The sequence below is a fragment of the Manis javanica genome, chromosome 1, assembly GCF_040802235.1.
Source record: "Manis javanica isolate MJ-LG chromosome 1, MJ_LKY, whole genome shotgun sequence".
In the NCBI taxonomy this organism is placed as follows: domain Eukaryota; kingdom Metazoa; phylum Chordata; class Mammalia; order Pholidota; family Manidae; genus Manis; species Manis javanica.
The window spans coordinates 55,527,299-55,547,022 of record NC_133156.1 but is presented as its reverse complement, the minus strand read 5'-3'; the positions used below and the strand labels follow the sequence as shown (position 1 = coordinate 55,547,022).

General features: G+C 51.7%; 1 protein-coding gene across 3 annotated transcripts; it reads left to right on the top strand.

Annotated features, from left to right (window-relative positions):
- The first annotated feature begins 327 nt into the window (after positions 1-327).
- On the top strand, positions 328-18,852 carry CLTB (clathrin light chain B). Of its 3 annotated transcripts, none has more exons than XM_036995114.2 (6): positions 328-690; positions 5,831-5,877; positions 12,857-12,971; positions 13,147-13,258; positions 15,383-15,436; positions 18,394-18,852. In XM_036995114.2, the coding sequence occupies exons 1-6, from the start codon at positions 504-506 to the stop codon at positions 18,563-18,565; spliced, it is 687 nt and encodes a 228-aa protein (XP_036851009.1). In that variant the 5' UTR covers positions 328-503; the 3' UTR covers positions 18,566-18,852. The 3 variants fall into 3 exon arrangements, with proteins under 3 accessions (XP_036851009.1, XP_017524034.1, XP_017524035.1); XM_017668545.3 differs by having other exon boundaries at positions 331-690; positions 12,854-12,971; XM_017668546.3 differs by lacking the exon at positions 15,383-15,436 and having other exon boundaries at positions 331-690; positions 12,854-12,971.
- The last annotated feature ends 872 nt before the right edge of the window (positions 18,853-19,724 follow it).

Genomic DNA, 19,724 nt, shown 5'->3' with positions numbered 1-19,724 from the left:
ATCAGGAACGCGGTCTGCGCAGCGACCACCCGCTGGGTGATTCCGAGGTCCGGGCTGCCGCCGTGGTGGTCCTGTGAGCAGTCTCTTGGCCTCTAGTCCCGGCCAGAGCCGTGCCATGCCCTGGGGTCCTGGAAATCATCCCCGCGGTTAGGGAGCACGGAGCGCTGTCGCGGCCTCCGGGCCCCCGCGGCTCCGCCGCCGTCCTGCTGCCGCCCTCCTGTGGCTGCTGCGAGCGACCTCCGGCCGTCCGGCGGGCCCCCTCCCTCGGCCGGTGACATCACCGCATTCCCGTCCCGGCCCCTCCCGCCTGCGGCCGCAGTGACAGGCAAGCCCGGCCTGTGGCGGAAAGGAAGTGCGGGGCCGCCGCGCCGAGCCCGTCCCCGCCGCGCCCGGCTCCCCCGGGCGGCTCGGGTGACAGCGTCGCGGCCGCCGGGCGCAGCGCCGGACAAGCTCGGGGCAGAGCCGAGCGCCAAGAGAAACCTTCCGCAGAGACGCGGGGAAAAATGGCTGATGACTTTGGCTTCTTCTCCTCGTCGGAGAGCGGGGCCCCCGAGGCGGCCGAGGAGGACCCGGCGGCTGCCTTTCTAGCCCAGCAGGAGAGCGAGATCGCCGGCATAGAGAATGACGAGGGCTTCGGCGCACCTGCCGGTAGCCATGCAGGGCTCGCGCAGCCGGGACCCGCGAGTGGGGGTGAGTCAGTGCAGTGGCCTGGGATCTGGCGGGGTGGGGGTGGGTCTGGGGCTTGCTTCTGGGGTACCCAGGCTGCACAGACCCGGCCTCGGGCCGTGCGGTAGAGTGAAGAGGGCCTGCCATGGCCAGCCAGAAGGTCTGGGTTTGTGTCTGTGACAGGGACCTGGGGGACATGGGGAGGAATCTTCTCGGAGATCCTCACCTGAGGCCCTGCCTGGAGCTGTGAATCTGGCGGCCCCCTAGACAGGAATTCGTCATGACATTTCATCCCTAGGCCAGGTGCACTACTGCCTGGCTTGGGAATCCAGTACAGCTCAGCACTCAGAGTCCTTCCTGAGACTCCCTGCATGGTGGCTGTCCCAGGCTCCCAGCTAAGCCGTGCAGGTGTGGGCAGAACCTCGGACCTCCGTGCCCCTCAGGCTTAGCTCCCTCCTGCACCTGGGAAAGCAGGGGACACACAGTGCTCCGAGAACTCACAAACGTTCCCTGAGGAACACCTGCCATCCTGCAGCCACTGGGCTAGGCACTTCACTTACATTCAGTCATTTCATACACATTATTAAACACATTTCAGAGATGGCAAAACTGAGGCTCAAAAGAAATGGTACACTACTGAAACTAGTAAATGGTTGTATGAGGATTTAAACCTGTTTCTGTCAGACTCTAAGTCTTCTCCCCTTGACCACACTGTCTTCTATATGCCTGGCTCTGACTCAGAACCAGTGTGGGGGCAGGGGCACAGAAGTCTTCAGTCAGTTGTGGTCCTGCCTCCCAGGGTTTGTAACTATTAGTGGTTTTCCAAAGATGGTCCAGAGCTCTTGCAGTTAGCTTCAGGCTCAGGGTTCAGGGTTCGATAGCATGTTTTCCAGTGATGTTCCTGCTTTGGTTCTGGCTTGAAAAAACAATTTCTTAAAATATTTAGTTAAAAAATATCACCTCCATAGGTGCACCCTATACAGCCTGGGCTTCTCATGAATGTTGTCAGTTTGGTGACGGTTTGTGGGCCTGTTGGAATGAGTGGTAGGCAGCTTACATATTTTTTAAAAAATGTTTATGAGTAAGGCTCCTTATAGTCGTATTTGTATTCATTCAGCATTTACCTGGGTACCTGCTGTGTGCCAGGCCCATTGGAGATACAGAAGAAAATAAGATAGTTCCTGTGGCCTGAGGAGCTTGAAGTATCTCTGTACCCCCTCAATATGAGAACTGTAACAAGTCTTACAACATATAAGAACCTGGAGGCTCAGAGAGCCTGAGTATCTGGCCCAAAGTCACACAGGACTTGATGCCTGACATTCCAGCTCTGGGTGCCATGCTCTTTCAAATGCTCTAGCAGACACCTTGGGAGGTGATGGGGTGTGGGGAAGAAGGGGGGGTCTTTTGCTACCCAGCCAAGCCACCCATGGAGGTCTTCTGAAGCAGCAGCTCCTAGCACCTCAGTATGGATCCTCATGCATTGCAGGGAATTCCCAGGAAATGCCTGCTCACTTTCATGCACCAATATTCATTAGTCCACACGTCTTCCTTGTGACTAACAGGTTCTTCAGTCTGGCTTGGCTTGGGGGGAGGCCCAGCTGGGAAGAGCTGATGTCAGAACCCCCTAGAAGAGAAGGGCAGGTAGAACTCAAGCTGAAGGCAGCCAGAGGCGTCTGGGAGTTGAGCAGGTTGTGGCCTCTCCCAGGATAGTGGGGCTCCAGGGGCTTATGGCCTGTTTGGGAGGTTTCCTCTTTGGCAGAGATGGGGCACAGATTGGCCCCAGACTGGAGGCAGCAGGGAGAGAAGCAGAGACATGGCCCTCTGAGGGTCTTCCAGACTGACACTGGCTGAAGCTGCAAATGCTCAGCTGCTCTCTTAAGAGGTATATGGGGATCAGGGAGGTATTATGAGATGGTGGCTCAGTAGGTGGCCAGACAGGATGGAACCGATCTGACCTCCTAGGCCTGGATGGTGCTGAGCAAGTAATCCTCCCCCACCAGTGACGAGTGTCAGAAGCCTGGATTGGGTGAGAAAAAGTGCCTTGCCTGCTGGGAGCTGGGTGGAAGCTGGCTCCCGCAGCTGTTGCTGCCAGTCAACACCTCCTAATCTCATCTCATAGATGATGCCCCTGTCCTGAGTGCCCTGATGCCAGGCCCCCTGGGCACCCTGGGGAAAGTGGTGTCTAATGTAGGCCTGAGCCTGAGCCATATTGACTCTCTCCTCTGAGGCTGGATTTGTGACCAGCCTGAGCAATGGACACTTTGTTTCCATTCACCAGCCTTGGGTAGGGCCCAGAAGGTTTACATTTTCACACCCAGATTTGTGACCGCCTAGCCTGGCTCTCTGCCCCTGACCTGTCTAGTCAGTTCCCCAGAGGCCTGTTTTCCCTGCTGGGCCTCTGTACGCTCCCAGGAATATTCTGTACCCAGGAATATTCTGTACCCTGTCTGCCCCTGTTCCAAAAGTGGTCAGGGATCTGGGAAGCAACACCCACAGGGTTAGCCCTGGGATTCATATCTGCTGCACTCCTGCTCTGTTGGCCTCTGACTAGGAACATATGATTATAAGTGTGCAATAGACTAATCAGAAAGCATTGTGGGAACAGAGACTCATAATTCTATGTGTGGGTGTATGTGGATTCCCAGAGACTGAAATTTTATCTCCAGAGGAACACTCATGGGACTGAGAAACTGAGGCAGGGAGACTTTCTGAAGGCCAGGGCAGGCAACAGGCCTGTGAATGAGGGGCCTGATACTGGGACTGGTCAGGTGGGGTGGGGTAGTACAACTGCTCCAGAAAGGCCAACTGAACAGAACAACAACATCATGAATGGACACCCCGTACCATGAGGCCCTGGTAGAGGAGACGCCCCAGGGAAAGTCCCTCTTGCAGAAGATGCTGCCACCGAAACCTTATTGCCCCCACCCTGGTTAAGGACAAGGCCACCTATGAAGGAAAAGCTCGATCTGAATGAGTAAGGATGACAGCTGACATAGTTGATCAGAATCAACCACAGGTTGACTCTGAAAAAAACTGATTGTAATTTATATCAGCCAGGGGTTATTTCCAGGGGATTATGAATTCCTCCCTTCAATGCGCGGGCTGAAAGCTCACTGCAGCTCACAGCTCTGTCTGCCTGGCAAAGGGATACTTGTCCATTTAGGATCATCTTGGTCAACTCCTGCAGCCTTCTGTGGCTCTTTGCTAGGAGGCATTGCAGTTTCTAAGAGGCCTTAGGCCTTGCAGATAACAGTGGGACCCAAAAGAGCAATTCAGCTTCCATTTAGGGAAGGCTTATTGCTCACCTGTTCTGTGCTAGAGGGTTTAGGAGCTGAACAGGAAACAGAGCCTGATAAGAGAGTTCATGACCCCTGGAAGGTCACAGGTAATCGCTTAAGAGTGTGGAGACTGCTTGTACAATATTCTGGGATACCCCGGGCACGGGAACTTCAGTGATTGCCTAGAGAAGTAGGGCAAGTAGTAGAGGTCTCCCAGAGGAAGTGACTTGTGAACTGAGCTTTGGGGCTGACTGCATCCAAAAGAGCATTCTACAGAGAGGGGAGCAGGAAAAGGCACTGTGCAGAGTGGTCTGTTCTGGGAAGGAGGAAACCAGAACAGGGTTTGTGGGAGGGACTGGTGAGAAATGAGGTAGGAAAATGGGCGAGGGCCCCTTGTAAAGCTCCTCACATGCTAGAGTCTGAGGTTCAGTGTATTCATTCAGCAAGTATTTATTGAGCCCCTATTATGTGCCAGGCACTCTTCTGGGTGCTGGGCCTTAGCAGCAGACAAAACTAATTCCCTACCCTCGTGGAGAGTCTATTAAAGTGGGGAACGCAGATAATAAACACATACACACATAATTTGTGTACACAAATCGGAGAGTTAGGTACGTGCTATAGAAAAAATACTGCTGAGTGGGAGGAAGGGTGCCTGAGGGGTAAATGTCTGGGGTGGTCAGGGAAGGCCACTAATAAGGCAGTGTTTGAGCAGAGACTGAAGGGAGTGAGGAAGCAGCCCATGTGGAAATAGGTAGGAAGACTTTGAGGCAGAGGGAACAGTATCTGCCGGGTCCCCAAGGCAGGAACAGCCCCTATCGGCCACTGTGGTCTGCGGGAGATGGACTTCTTTTTATTTGTTTTTGTTATATTTTTAATCAGAGGAGTGACGTAGGTGAGTGTATGCTTTGCAATATGTCAGGCCTGGCAGTTAGCGTTTGAAAGAGGGTTGGGATAGAGTGAACGTAGAGTTGGGGAGGCCTATGAGTGGCCAAAAGGCCATGCATTCATTCTTTCTCTAATGCATTTATTCATTTGTTTATTCACCAAATAGCTTCTGAGCTCTTACCAAGTCACAGGTACCATGCACAGCTCTGGGGGAGATGGTGGGGAAGAGAAAGGACCCGGGTGTGCCCCCCCAGGTGCTTGCCCCTATCAGGGCAGACAAACCAAGGTAGTAGCTGGGCAGGGGGCAGAGAACAGAGAACAACTTTGAGGGTCACTGTTGCGGCAGAAGCCTCAGGAATTTGTGACTAATCGTATGTAAGGGAAAGGGACCAGGAGGAATCTTTGCTGAGGGCAAAATAAAATCCTTCTGGGAGAGGCTGAAGGAAGAAAAAATAGGCCAGGTGCTGCCTGGTGGGGGCTGTGGTTCCTGCTCACCAGGTGGAGCAGTTGCTCAAGGCAGCACAGGGACAGGCAGAGACGCGCAGGCCCCTCTTCCTTCGGCTGTGGGACCCACCCTGAGCCTCCAGCAACGCTGCCTGCTTACCAGGCAGTCTCCACAGATAATCGGTCCATTCCCAGCCGCAGCAGAGAGTGAAATAATTTCAGGTAGGTAAGGAGCTATTTATTACTGGCTTGGTGACCTTTAGCAATCACAGAGCCTCTCTGAGCCTCAGTTTGAGAATCTGTTAAAATGGGCTGATAACAACTTCATTACAAGGCTCTGGTGGAAATCAAATGTGCTAATGGCTTTGAGAAGGTTTTGTGATTAGTTAAGGAATGAGCCCAAGTTATTTATGCATCCATTATGTCTGCGTGTGCCGGAGGCTGTCAAAACACACAAGAACATATACAGAGCTCGACTTTGGACACTAATATAGGAACGTTCTGTGCTTGCTATAAGCTGAGCAATGAGTAATGCCATATTCTTGTTCTCTTTCTAGCTGGTTCTGAGGACATGGGAACCACGATCAATGGAGATGTGTTTCAGGTAAGCAAGATTCTGTCTTAACAATGGTAGAGACCAAGGGTGTCTGGTAGCTTATGGTCCATCATCCTTAGGATTAGTGCTTCAAGTTACTCTGTTTATTATGTCTGATGCACTGGGATGGGAACATACAGAAAGGTCTTGATGTGTTTTTTTTGTCATGGAAGGGGATGAAGAGTAAGGACCACTAGAGATAGGGATTGATGCGGTGTGATGTCAGGCTGCCCATGGTGATGCTCAGCTTCAGGAGGGAGAGATAAAGTGGCCCACGCTGGCATGGACTGAAGGAAACACAGGGCCCTGCACACCTGTGCCACTGGTGAGAGGCTGAATCAAGTGGTCATCTCTAACATTTCTGAACATTTTAATTGGGCAGGACTTTAATCCAGAGATTCCACTTCTCAGAATTTTCCCTGTGGAAGCAATTGGACAAGGACTCCCAGATCTTTGCAGGATTATTTATAATAGCAGACAAACAGGAAACAACCTAAGTGTCCAGCAGTAGGGGCCTGAGTAGGTAAATTGGAAAACCATGCTGTTGATAAAAGAGCAATCAGGGCTTTCTGTACTGACATGAAAAGAAGCCCACAATAAAGTGGAAAAGCAGCTTGCAGGATAATATGCATAGTATGGCCCTATTTCTTATTTTAGAAATAGGTTTGCACAAAATGTCTGAAAGGATGAATACCAACTGTTCACAGTGGTTAGCCCCAAGGTTGAGGGTAGTGGTTAGCCCTGAGGAGGGACAAAAAGGGCTTTCACTGGATTGTTTTAAAATTTTTATAGGGATCCTATACCACACACAAAAAAAACAAAAACCAAAAACAAACCAAAACAATAAAAACAGTTAGTAAGCGTATTTCTAGTTAAAGATTACTTCTTGCCACACCCACCTAACCCCGCCCTTCATATATACACACTGGTTTAAGAGTGCTGAAGGCTGAAAGGACTCAGACCACAATTGGGATCCCCAGGATCCCACGGATGCAACAGTCCAGATGCCTCCCCCTCCCCCGCCAGGTACCTGGATGAGCCTCATTCCCTCTGGACTGGGTCAAAGCTCCTTGAACCCTGGGGCTGCAGCTTCAGGATCTCTTGAGCCCCACCCTCTAAAGAAGCTGGCCTCCCAAATCCTCAGTGGGGAATAAACAATGCTTTCTTATGTAAGAGGGATGGGCTGGTACCTAACACAGGGAAACTGGCCAAGTTCCGTCCTGTTTCTGGAAAATTACTCAATTCTTAGCAAACTAGAAAAGTCAGTCACTAGGACTATAGGAACATCGTGTCTCCTTATGCCTGAGAGCACCAAATAAGCAGCATTTACTCTTTATAGTTTGGTAGATCACTAAGACTCAGGCTGCCCCTGCCCTGGGCATGCTCAAAAGGACCTTGCTTGACCCAAAAGATCTGTGTCTCTAAAGTGGACCTGGAGCTGGAGATAAACTTGGAACCACAGAAGTACCTAGAACTCTAGGAGCACGATAATTTTTCCTTTCTAGAAATTAGGATCTTGAGGCTTTCTCCCTTCCTGACACCTTTCTTTGTATTTCATGGATGTAAAGAACCCGGGGTCTCCTTCCCAATCTCAGCAGGAACTCTTATCACATTGCTACAAATAATTTGTAAATTATTTCACATCCCTGCCATCCTAGAGTTCTTGCAGGTAGGGAAGGGGTCACAGATGAGGCGAGTCACTCAGAAGCTCAGTGCCAAAGCTCAGATTCTCCTAGATACCCTGTGGCTGATCTGAGGCCCTTTGTACCACCCCCTCGGGGCTGAGGCTGGCTGTCCTCACAGGCCAAGTTACTGGTGGAAAGACCCTGCAGACTTTCCTCAGGATGGAGCATAAAAAAGGTGGCTTGTGCTGCAGGGGCAGAAGAAGCCTTGCTGTGTGTGCCCAACACTTTCAAGGGGACTGGGCCAGAGCTTTCTTGTGCATTTCTTATTCTTTTCTGGAAGCCTGTGGGCCAGGAGGTTGTCCAGCTGCTAATCTGATCCCCAAAAAGGCCTAAGGATGAGCCCACTCACACCTATACCCGGTCCGTCTGGCACTGCTAGGTGCAGAGATAGAGGCCCCTGCAGACTCCCCCCTCCTGTGCAAACTCCCTTCCCATGTGCACTGCTATCATCCCCCTTTGAGCTACTTAGAGGAATCAACAGCTCAGCTTAGCTTAGCTTTCGTTGGTCAATCCCAAAGATGGATATGCCTCATCCTCCTGACTGTCGCTGATGTCACAGCATACGTTCGGCAAGTTGGCCCATGGAGGCTCTCATGGTGGTGTCCAGCACAGAGGTCCATCAGGAGAGGGGTGACAGGGAGCTGGACCAAGAAAAGCCTGTCCCTGACTGTAGCCTCCTGCCTTTTGGTCCTGGCCATTCCCGATCCCTTCCCTGTGGAGCTTGGGAGGGGCTCAGAGCATTCCTGCAGCCACTGGTGAGCCCTCCTGGGCTGCCAGCCCTCCTGGCAGCTGACCCCACTTGGTCACTGAGACACTTAAGTGACTAAAAAGAAGTCCTGCTGTGACCCACAAGCACAGTGCTCACTGGCAGGGCAGAAAAATAAGTCCAGAGTGGCCAGAGAAGAGGAGTTGGCAAACTGCTTTTCAGGATTTAGCATGCCAGCTACACCACTGTGCTCTTCCTGGTCGTGGGGCAATGCAGGCTGGCATGCACGGGGCCTGCCACACAGCAACAGTGAGCCACACAGAGTACCAGCCCTCACATGTGCTCGTCGAGTACAGCCTCTATGGGTTCCACGCAGTTATCACATTTGGATCCCACTTCACACCCTAAATGGGATGTTGTCACTCCCATTTCACAGGTGATGAAGCCCAAGGGAGCCCAGGGAAGGTGCTTCCCAAAGGTCATACATCCAGTGATGGCAGGAGAGGACTTAAAGCCCAGTCCCTCTCATGTGGTGTCCCAGGCTGTTCCTGTGCCCTCTACATCGCTCTGCAGGCTGCCATGTGTCCGTTCATTTAGACTACTCACATTCTCGGAGTGCCACGCACTTTATTTGGGGTGGTGGCTGCAGAGGCAAATCCAACACGTGTTTGTTCTCAAAGAGCTCACTCCAAATAGAAGACAAAGACTTGGAACAAAGTGATGGGGTGCAGGGTGGTAGGGGCTCAGGTATAAGGGTAGTATTGAGAGCTAGGAGTCTGCCTTCTTACCATATGTCAGGCACCACCCAAGAGCTTTACTTGTATTAATTAACTAATTTCATCCTCCCAACACCCCTACACATAAGTTCTGTCATTATCCCTGTTTTACAGACCAGGAGGAGGACACACAGGGAGGTTTACTAGCCTACTTCAGTTACACAGCAGGGAAAAGATGGGACTTTAATAAGTCTCAGGCACCAGAGCCTGCACTGAATTCAGGGAGTGCAACAGGGATGCTGAGTGTGGGCTTTGAGGCTGTCCAGGGGGATGTGGGTGGTCCTGGCTAAGGGGAAAGCAGTACAAAAGCACAGAGGGTAAGATATTCAGTCCAGGGTTTGCCTGGAGACTGGGGCCTGTTGCAGAGAAGGGTGTGCTGGGAGATCCCAGAGGCCAAAGCTGCAGGACCAGTGCACTGCAGGCGGGAGTGATACTCGCCCCCAGCCTCTGTCCCCCAACCCACCCTGCCCATTCACAGCTAGTGAGTGTTAGTGGGCTGTCCTGCTGGTGGGTAAGTGGGGGAGGCAGGCCTAGCTTGGCCATTCTTCACCCCCTGGGCCTGGTCCAGCCACCTCTGGGACAATGCGCTTGAGGCATACTGAGCAGTGTCCCTGGATGAGGGGTGCAGCTGCTCTAGGGGCTGAGAGAAGCACCCAGAGGACTCTGAGTGGCTCTTCAAGGCTGCCTCCATACCCACACTGGGTGCTGTGGTGGACTGCTACAGAAGAGTTTGGATGGAGTCATACCTGGGCTTTGTTTCTGTCCTTTCCCAGCTGGACGATGATCTTGGGCGTCACTTAACTGCTCTGTTGAATGGGTAGAGGCCCTGCCCTGCTGCCCTCACAGGGCTGCTGAGAAAAGTGTTCTGCAGCCTGGGAAGCTTCTTATAAATTCCTGACCTAACCACTGAGTGAGCTAAGGGGTGGTCTTGTGTAGGTATGAGGGGTATGGGGGCTAGGGGGAGGCACGTGGGGTCCTGGGAGGAGCCAGGCAGTCTCTAATCTTGGGAAAATAGACAAAGTAAGCATACAAATCACATGATATAGAAGTGACTTTGGTGTCTATTGGCTAATGTAGCCAGTATGTTCACACCTAGGAGTTCAGTTTGAATCCCAGCTCTGCCAGTTCCCTGTTGGGTGACCTTGGGACTCTGGAGCTAGAGTCTCCCTACCTGGAGAACGAGGATAATAAAATCCACTAGATAGGGTTGTAACCATCAAAGAGAACTGTTTAATTGCAAGTTTTAAGGCTGTATCATCTGGGACTCTCAATTTTAGGGTAGCCTTTATGGAGATGGCAAGCCCTGAAGGACACCTGCCAGATGAGACTTGGGCTCGGAGAACTCTTCTCCAGCCCACTTCTCCCACCCCATCTCCGCCACACCTGGTAGCATCTCTGCACTCAGAATTTCCCAAAGGCACTGGTCCCACGTGATCCTTACGCTGCCACTCTTGGTCTGACATGCCCTTTCCCCATCTCTTCCATCTTACTCTGCCCTCAGGCCACCATGGTCATGCCCTCCTGTGGGCCCCTCTTTACCTGGCCTTCTTGTGTTATAGCATGTACCCCAGCCGTGGTCCTCATTTGTGAGGGACTCCCCCTGCCAAGCTTCCAGATGACAGGCTATCTTGTTCTTCCTTGTCCCCAAGCCTGAACATCTGTTGATTCATTCGTTCAATAAATGTTCTAGGAATCCTCCTCCAGCCAGGCCCTCCCTGTTGTAGATACTGTACAGAGACAGGTAGTCTGTCCTCCTGGAGCTCATTTACTTGGGGGAAGGAGAGGAGACAGCAAACCTGTAAACAAACAAGCCATTTTAGATAGTGCTAAGGGCCAAGAAGAAATAAAATATAGCATCTGCATAAACAAATATACACAAAGTAACTAAAGTTGTCTGCAGACGGGACTTCTGTAGGATTGGGCAAGGCTTCTGGGAGCCTGGCCTCAGGACAGGACTGTTTCTAGAAGGGGACAGAGTGGGGCTCCCTCAGCATTAGTTGATCAACTTGTGTTCTCCAAATGAGGGCCCTGGAAGGCCCCCTTGGGAAGTCGTGAGAGACTCTAAATTGAAGTGTAATGCTGTGCAGGAGAGAGGAATAGGGTGGTGACTGCCCCACCCAAAGGTGGCCCTGAGCCGAGGTGCCAGGCTGTATCACCCCACCCTGGGCCTGCCCTTCCCTCCCCCCACAGACAGCTGGAGACTGCAGCCCTGATGTTCCATCTGTCTGCTCCTTTACCCGGGCCACCCACATCCCTCTGGGCAAATGCTTTCCCAGCACCTCCTCTGACCTGGACACTTGCTGGCTCTCAGATCTTCATCCATGCAGCCCCTGCTTACTGAGCACCGACCTGTGCTGAGGAAAGTGGGGAGCACTTCACTACTGTTTGACGGGTGCTTGAAGGAGGCACACAGGGAGCATTGAAAGGATGGAATATAGGGGTTCAGAGGCTTTAAGCAAGGTCTTGCTCTGCCCTCTGGGAGCTTGTGGTCCAGTGGGGAGACTCACGCAAAAGGTGTAAGTGTGACAGCACAGAGAGGAAGGGGTGTGAAATCTGCCTTGGGGAGGGGAAGAGATCCCAGAGCTCATGACTTTTGAGTTGGAAACTGGTGGGATAGAACAAGATTCCATCAACTGGAGAAGGGAGGGGAGGCAATTGCAGGTTGCAGCACAGGGACAAAGGCGGGGTGGCAGGATGTGTGGGATGAGTGCAGACAGGAATGTGTTGGGCGTGCAGAATGCCAGAGGGGGAGTGCAGGAGGTGGGGCTGGATCTAAAAGGTCTCTGGCTTTGTGAGACCTGGGGAGCCACATCACTGCTGGGCTGAGCTTTCCAACCCCAGCTCTTTGGTCCCCAGCTCTGGCAGGCAGCTTGGAGAAGTGGGCAGAGCCCCAGCTTAGGAGTCAGAGGCCTGAACTCTGGTCCTGACTCTGCCATCTCCTGGCCTCAGTTTCCTCCTCTATACAATGGGAATGAATAATAGTAATAATTCTAGCTACAGTTCAGTTGAGCCACCACTCCATGCTAGGCACTCTTCTAAAGGTCTTACAAATATTGTTGCATCAAATCTTCACAACAGTTCTTAAAGGGAGTTCTATTATAATTCCCATTTTCAAATGAGAAAACTGAGGCCCAGGAGAGAAGGTGAGGCTCAGCAACTTGCGCCGGCTACATACATCTGGTAATCAGGAAAAGTGGCTGCAGAGTCCACGTTCTTCACCACTTCATGTCTCAGCCATGGCCATCCTGCCTATCTCAGGGCTGCTTGTTCACTCAACAAACATTTCTTATATTTGCTAAGTGCTAGGCACTGTGTTGGCCTCTGGGGACACAGCAGTGAACAGGATGGACAAGGTCCCTGCTATCACAGAGGTGACATTCTGATAAAGGAGACAGATGAGTAAAAATATTCTAAAGTGGTTATTTCAGACTATATGTTTTTTGGATAAAATAAACTGTAATAGAGCGACGCTAATGATAGTTACACAGGGGTCTCACCATACCAAGATTTGTTCAACGTTCTTTACATGTTTTAACTCATTTTAACCTTACATCAACCCTAAGGAGTGAGTATTGTTATTTAGCCCATTTTATGGTGAGGAAAGTGAGACACAGAGAGGTTGAATAACTTGCCCAGGGCCAAACAGGGGGAAGAGTTGCTGGCAAAGGGCACTAAAAAAGCAGGGTATAGTCACAGGAGATTGTGGGTGTGAGGCCGTTGAGGCATCCAGATGTGAGGGGCTGTCCTGGTACTTGGGCAGCAGAAGACAGGGGGGCAGGTAGATGGGCTGGGTAACTGCAGTGTATTTTGTGTCCTAGGAGGCTAACGGTCCAGCTGACGGCTACGCTGCTATCGCCCAGGCGGACAGACTGACCCAGGAACCCGAGAGCATTCGCAAATGGAGGGAGGAGCAGAGGAAACGGCTGCAGGAGCTGGGTGAGGGTGGGGCTCGGGCTGGGAGGGGGGCGGAGGTCTTAGGGTGTACGGGCCCTGCACTGCGTTAATGTGAGGGCTGGGTGAGGGCTGGGTGAGGGTGGGCCCTGGGGCTGCCTGCAGGGGCAGAGGGGAGAAGCAGCCAGGAGCCGTGCTCATTTTCCTGTTGGGGTCACAGATGCTGCCTCCAAGGTGACAGAACAGGAGTGGCGGGAGAAGGCCAAGAAGGACCTGGAGGAGTGGAACCTGCGCCAGAGTGAACAAGTTGAGAAAAACAAGATCAACAACCGGTGAGAGGGTTGTGGGGACATGAGGGGACTGTGGGGACAGGGAGAGGAGTCATGGTATAGGGGACTCTCTTGAGGGTGGTGATTTGGTGTCAGGAACAGAGAGGAAGGTGAAGCTGGAGCCCCCCAGAGCTGGTTCCCTGCTGAGCCCCCATCTCCTCTCCATGCCAGAGAACAGCAAGTTCTGCAGTCAGCAGAGGGGGGCCCAGGGTCCTAGTGCTGGGGAGGAAGAAATTTCCTCTATCCCTCAAGGTTCTTCTAGCAGGTCTAAGAATCAAATTAACATGAGACAGATTGAGAGGACAAAACCCCCAAAGTTTAATGATGTACATATGGGAAAGCCTTAGACATGGTTTCCAAAGACAGCAGGGAGATTGAGGTATATATGTCATTCTGAACCTAGGAGAAGCGGGCAGGGGTCTGAAACATCAAATGAAATTCACAGGAATAGGAAAAGCATAAACGTTTGGTAAGCAAAGTACTTGATGGCCACACAAAACAACAGGACACAAACATTTTAACAGACATAGTCATATTCCTTCCTGTCTGTCACCCCTAGTTTACATCATAATATAGCTGTCTAAGGTGAGAGTTCTCCTCCTGGACTGGTTCCTCCATGTAAATTCTTTTTATGTAGTTGAGTGGGGAGGGGAAAAGGTCCAGTGGCTTCCTGAGTCTTTTGGGCTTTGATGGTTTTCAGCTCAAAATAATCTGCATGTCACAAGGGCACATGTTGGGGCAGCCTGCCTTCGGTTCCTGCAGTGCAATGGGAGCCAGACTGTCCTGGGCTCCAGTGGCCAGCAGCTAGTATCAGAGAGCACAGGACTGGCTGGAAGTAAACTAACCTGGGCACAGGATTTTATTGCTTGTAGAAGTGACAATGAGTCAACCCAGAGTGGCTAAAGAATAAGAGGGAATTTATGGCCTGTATTACTGAAGACCAGGAACTGGACTGCTGGCACAGACACTTGGGGGCTCAGAGACGATCAGCCCTCATTTTTACTGTCTCTCAACTGCTTTCCTCTATGTTCCTGGGATGAGGGCAAAGATGGCTGCCAGCAGCTCCAGGCTACTGCTGTTCTCTTGGCAACCTCAGTACAAATAGCATCTTCCTCCTAATAGCTCCAGTTGAAGTCCTCAACCTGACTGTCATTGGCCTGGAGTGGGTCATGTGCCCATCCCAGGCCCAGTGACTCTACCAGTGGGAGGGACTCTCCAGTGGAACCAGCCTAGGTGATAGTCCCATTCCATGGGTTGTGCATGGGGTCGGTCCCATCCAAACTGGATTGAAGTGGGGACAGCTTGATCCTGCAAAGAGACAACCAGGTGCCCTTCCTGGAAGAAGAGGGATGGATGCTGGGCAGGCAAAGACAGCAGATGCCCACCAGAGAACACCATTTCTGAGATGCTGCCCAGCAGCCCTGCCTTTGAGGTACCAGGCCTGCTAAAAAAAAGGAGAGGCCAGCTCTGGGAAGCAGTCACATCTTTATTCAAGAAGCCGCTGCGTGCAAGGCAGAGATGAGACAGAGATGAGAAGGTCCTAGTCTGCATCCTCAAGGAGCTCAGAGGAGAGAAACACACATATACAGCTGAACTCAACAGTAGGGCCCTCTGCAGGAGGCCACGCAAGTAAGGGATGTGAGGGGTGGGTGTGTGACACCTCCATGTTGTGGGACTTGGGCTTTAGAGGATAACTAGAGTTCATCAGGAGGAAGGGGGCAGGGGTGGGGGAAGGTAATCTAGATGGGGAACAGCATGGTATGAAAGAAAGGACTTTGTGCTTGAGCCCCGGGGCATGGTAGTGGCGGGAGAGAATGCAGGAATGAGGGGGCACATGTGCAGGACCTCAAATGACAGGGCTGTGCAGACAGGGGTGGTGGGGAGCCAATAAAAGTTTGTGACCAGGAAGAGTAATATGCTCAGGGCTAAGATGTGGAAGAGGCACTAGGGCATGTGGGAGATCCGCTCTCCTATCTGGGCTGTGGAGGGTTGCTGAGACTTCCGTACTGTGCTTCCTAACTCTTCTCTAGCTGTAGGAGCTAACGCTGTCTCTCTTTCTCTTTAATCCTCTGCCTGTCCGTCTGTCTGGCCGTCCCGTCTTCCCCCACCTAACCCCATTCCCTCAAGGATCGCTGACAAAGCATTCTACCAGCAGCCAGATGCTGATATCATCGGCTACGTGTATGTGCCTCCTCTGCTTCTCTGTGGGGGAAGTGGAAGAGGGAGAGGGCCCCTGCGGGTGGCTGGCAGTGTCTTGAGTCTCCAGCTGGGGGGATATAAATGGGTGTGGTTGGGCCAGGGGCAATAATCAGAGTACGACTCAAACCCCCAGGGCAGGTACAGGCACCAACCTTCACCTCCATCCCCTTAGCAAAGGTCTATTGAGGTTTACTCTGCCTGCAGGCAGCTCTGCTAAATCTAGGCAGAAAAAAGAAAAGAAAATGCCCCAGTGGGAGGGGAAAATGGCAAAGCAGCCCAACTCCCTCCCTCTGAGATACCTCTTGCTGGTGGGAGGTGGGGTGAAGGAGTCATTTATTGGACAAAACAACCATCAAGTGCCAGATGCAGAAAGAAGAAATGCTTCTATGCACACACCCACCCCTCCTGGCTCAAGTACACTGCTCCCTGTTAGCATGTCAGCCCCAGTTTGGCCATGAACACCTGCCCAAACGGCTCTCACGTGTTCCTGGCCTGGGGTCTAGTTGGAACTGTGACTTATCCAGACCTGAGATGAAAGACGTTTCTTCTCATGCTGCCACAACTGATTGGTAGTGACTGCCTGGTGGGTGTGTTAGGGATTTTGAAGCCAAAGGAAAAAATGCAGTGATGAATGTGTGATGTCTGCTGTGTGTGTGTGCCGAGGGCTTGCTGCTTCTCACTCTGGGCACACCCTTGGCAGGCCTCTGATACTGTCTGGGCTAACCCTTCTCTCACAGAGCACAGGATACACCAGAGTAACAGCCTTCTGCTCCCTCCTGTCCAACTCTCCCATCTACCCAATACTTACTGGGACTTGCCCAGTGTCAATCTGTGGTCAGACAGGAATGACATACATGGTCCTTCCCCAGCAAGTTGCTTGTGGCTGGCAGTGTGTCATAAGAACTGCATGGAAGGACACAGAGCTCTGGGAGCCACCCTCTGCTGGGGAAGCCAGGGCAGGCTTCAGAGATGTGGGACCTCGGCTGGACCTTAAAGTGTGAGCAGGAATGTGCTGGGTGGGGAGGGTGAGAGGAGAAGGGCATCCTAGGTGGGAGAAACACCTGAGGCAAAGGCAGTGGGACAGGAAATGCCTCCCTGCCTGCAGTGCCCGGGTGTAGGAATGGGTGGGAGCTGAGGCTGGAAGATAGTCAGCTTGGGGCCAGTTGCCAAATCCCTGTTGTGTCAGGTTAAGAAGCTCACACGTGAGCCTGAAGACAATGGGGATCCAGCCACTGGTTTCTAGTGGGAGAGAAGGGATGGCAGAGAGGCATCAGTGCTGGGGAGTAATACCACAGGGGGTTCAGTGCACCTGTCGCGTCTGAGGAAACTGCCCAAGGAGCACCCGAGGGAGTCCTGACAAGAGGGAGAGTCTAGACCAGTGCTTCTCAGATTTTCCTGTGGCTGTGAGTTACCAGGGCATCTTGTTAAAATGGAGATTCTGATTCAGTAGGACTGAGGTGATTCTGCATTTCTGAGAAGCTCCAAGGTGCAGTTGCTGCTGGACCATGCCCCCCAAGGCTGGAGGGGTCCCTCTTGACCTGGGAGGGGCAGCTCTTGAGACAGCATCCCTCTGCCCCACTGGCTGTCCAACTCTACACAGCACTTTACATTTTTCCAAGACTGCACACGCCTACCACTTTGTAGATTCTCAGGCCAGTGAGACAGATCACGAGCGTGGAAGCTCGGATCCCGCCTTTTCAGGTTAGAAAAGGAGCACACAGCAGGTCAGTAAAATCACTGGGTAGGGGCTGGCACCTAATTCAGGGCCAACTCCTCCTTGGCACAGCCCGTGGGGATCACCTGGAGAGAAGCTCCCGGCCATCAGTCAGTGCCTGGCATGTGGCCAAGCTGGTCCTGCTCAAGATGCAGAGGGGGCTTTCCAGGGACCTTGCTGGCCAAACAGGACACAGACCAAGTCCTCGACCTGAGAGCCCTTTATTGTCTTTCACTTAATGATGCCCATGTTTAGTTTTGTACACTAAGCTGTATTTATTAGACTTTGTTTCTCCATTGTTCCTTTATCAGTAGTTTCTATATAATTGTCAGCCAGACCTTCTGATGAAGAAACCACCAGTTTTAATTATAACGTGATTCCAACCATAAGCAAAGACTCCAATGGAGAATACCCCAGGCTATGAGTCCACAGAGATCATAGGCATTCTGGACTGAAAAGAGCTCTGCAGTCAGATACGCTTGGGGTGTGGCAGATTCTGTCTCCATCATGTCCTCCAACATGGAGGTTTGTGATGCACATTAGTACATTAAAGGCTTTGAAAGTCTTGCTTTGAAGATCTGTTTAACTGAGTTTTCTATATGCTTTTGACTGCAACCCTTTTCTGGAGAACACTTATAGGGTCCACAGAACATTGGGACAATGTTGAACCTGATAGTTAGTTAGTTAGGTGCTTAGTCTATGTCCTCTCTGCCAAGATTTTGGAAATGTTCAAATAGCTGAAGTACGCCATTAGTTCCTCCAAGGGCCTTTAGGAGTCAGGACCCCCAGGTTGGCAACTCCTGATGAACAGAGAGTGCATAAGCTGGGGGTGTAGGTGGGGAGGGGGAGGAGGCTATTTAGCTAGGCTATTGAGCTATTTCGCTTCATTAAGTGAAAGACAAAAAGGGAAGATCTTTTTGAGGTGAGGCTTGAAGTCAGACCTGAATGATAAGAAGCAACAAGCATTGAGCACTTCTGGGGTATGAACATTCCAGCAAGAGGTGGCAGCAAGTGCAAAGGCCCTGAGGCAGGACCAAGCTAGGCTTCCTCCAAGGCAAGGATGTTCTTGGGAGCCTGAGGTCAGAGGGTACAGGGCTGGGAGGAGATCTCTGGACAAAGCACACCAGAGGAGGCTGGGCAAAGCAGCTTTGCTCAGTTGGAGCAGAACATCACTGATTCAGGGGAAAGGCAGGTGGCTATAAAACTGTCCTTTCTCCCCATGCAGGGCATCTGAGGAGGCTTTTGTGAAGGAATCCAAGGAGGAGACCCCAGGCACAGAGTGGGAGAAGGTGGCCCAGCTGTGTGACTTCAACCCCAAAAGCAGCAAGCAATGCAAAGATGTGTCCCGCCTGCGCTCGGTGCTCATGTCCCTGAAGCAGACGCCACTGTCCCGCTAGGTGCCTGCCACAAGCATGGCCACAAAACATGGGTCAGGCCCAGGCAGAGGAGCAGCAGCTGCTTTGGCCAGGGGGAAATGCCTCCAGCAGCTGCTATACACAGCCTATTCCGTTCCTCCCCATGTCCTAGGGCTGGGAAGGGGAACCCTCACCCCTCTCACCCCTTACTTTCTCCTGGCCCTATGGCCCAGCCCCTCATACCTCCTTTTAGTCCACAAAATTGTGATTGTCCCTCCTGATGTTTTTTTTTTTTTTCCCTTGGCTTAAAGGGTGTGTTGGTAACTCTTTTTACATTTATTATCATTCTCATTTCTCTGGAAGCCACAACGGGTGTCAGGGCTCAGTTTGTGCTTAGGATGTTCCCAGCTTCATGGCCTTGAGAGAAGGTGAGACTATTGCCCCAGAAACGCAGACACTTCCAGCTGGAAGTGGGTGGCCCAGCTTGTCTCTGTTTGCTGCCTCTACCCCCAGGAGAAAACACAACCTCTCACAGAATGCTTGTGCTACTTGATCCTTTCTGATCCTTCAACAAGTCTGTGAGATAAGGATTCTGTTGTTCTCAGAGGTTCCTGGTGGTAGCTCCAAGGCCTGGGTGAGAAACTGGTGAAGGTAGCTTCCGCCGGGCCACTTTCCTTGGGATAGCCTGGTATCCTTTGGATGTGGAAAGCCCACTGCTCTCCCTCCTTTAGCTGTGCCCTGCTATGGATTCGGGACAAAAATCAGTGACCACATCTTCTTCCCTTTCAGTAGAGGTTGCAAACAGGTTACATCCAAGCCATTGTGACTTGTGCAGTATTTTAAAAAGATTTGAATAATTGCTAACTATTAGTTTCCTAGAGCTTCTATAACAAAGTACTACAGTGTCTTGCTTAGAACAACAGAAATGTGTATCTCACTATTCTGGAGGTCAGAAGTCAAGTTAAGGTGTCTACAGAGCCATGGCCCTTCTGAAGGCACTAGGGAAGGATCTGTTGCAAGCTTTTCACCTAGCTTCTGGAAGTCTCAGGCGTTACAAGTGCATCACTACAATCCTTTGCCTGCCCTCTATGCATGTCTGTTTTTGTGTGTAAATTTCCACTTTTTATAAGGCCTCAGGTCAGAATGGATTAGGGCCCACCTTAATGACCTCATTACCTCTATAAAGACCCTATTTCCAAAT

Bases quoted from the DNA above. Each gene is read 5' to 3' on its own strand.
- CLTB (XM_017668545.3), top strand. From the start codon at position 504: ATGGCTGATGACTTTGGCTTCTTCTCCTCGTCGGAGAGCGGGGCCCCC. The intron at 5,878-12,853 runs GTAAGCAAGATT...TTTGTGTCCTAG, and splicing joins TCAATGGAGATGTGTTTCAG to GAGGCTAACGGTCCAGCTGA. The intron at 13,259-15,382 runs GTGAGAGGGTTG...CATTCCCTCAAG, and splicing joins AAAAACAAGATCAACAACCG to GATCGCTGACAAAGCATTCT.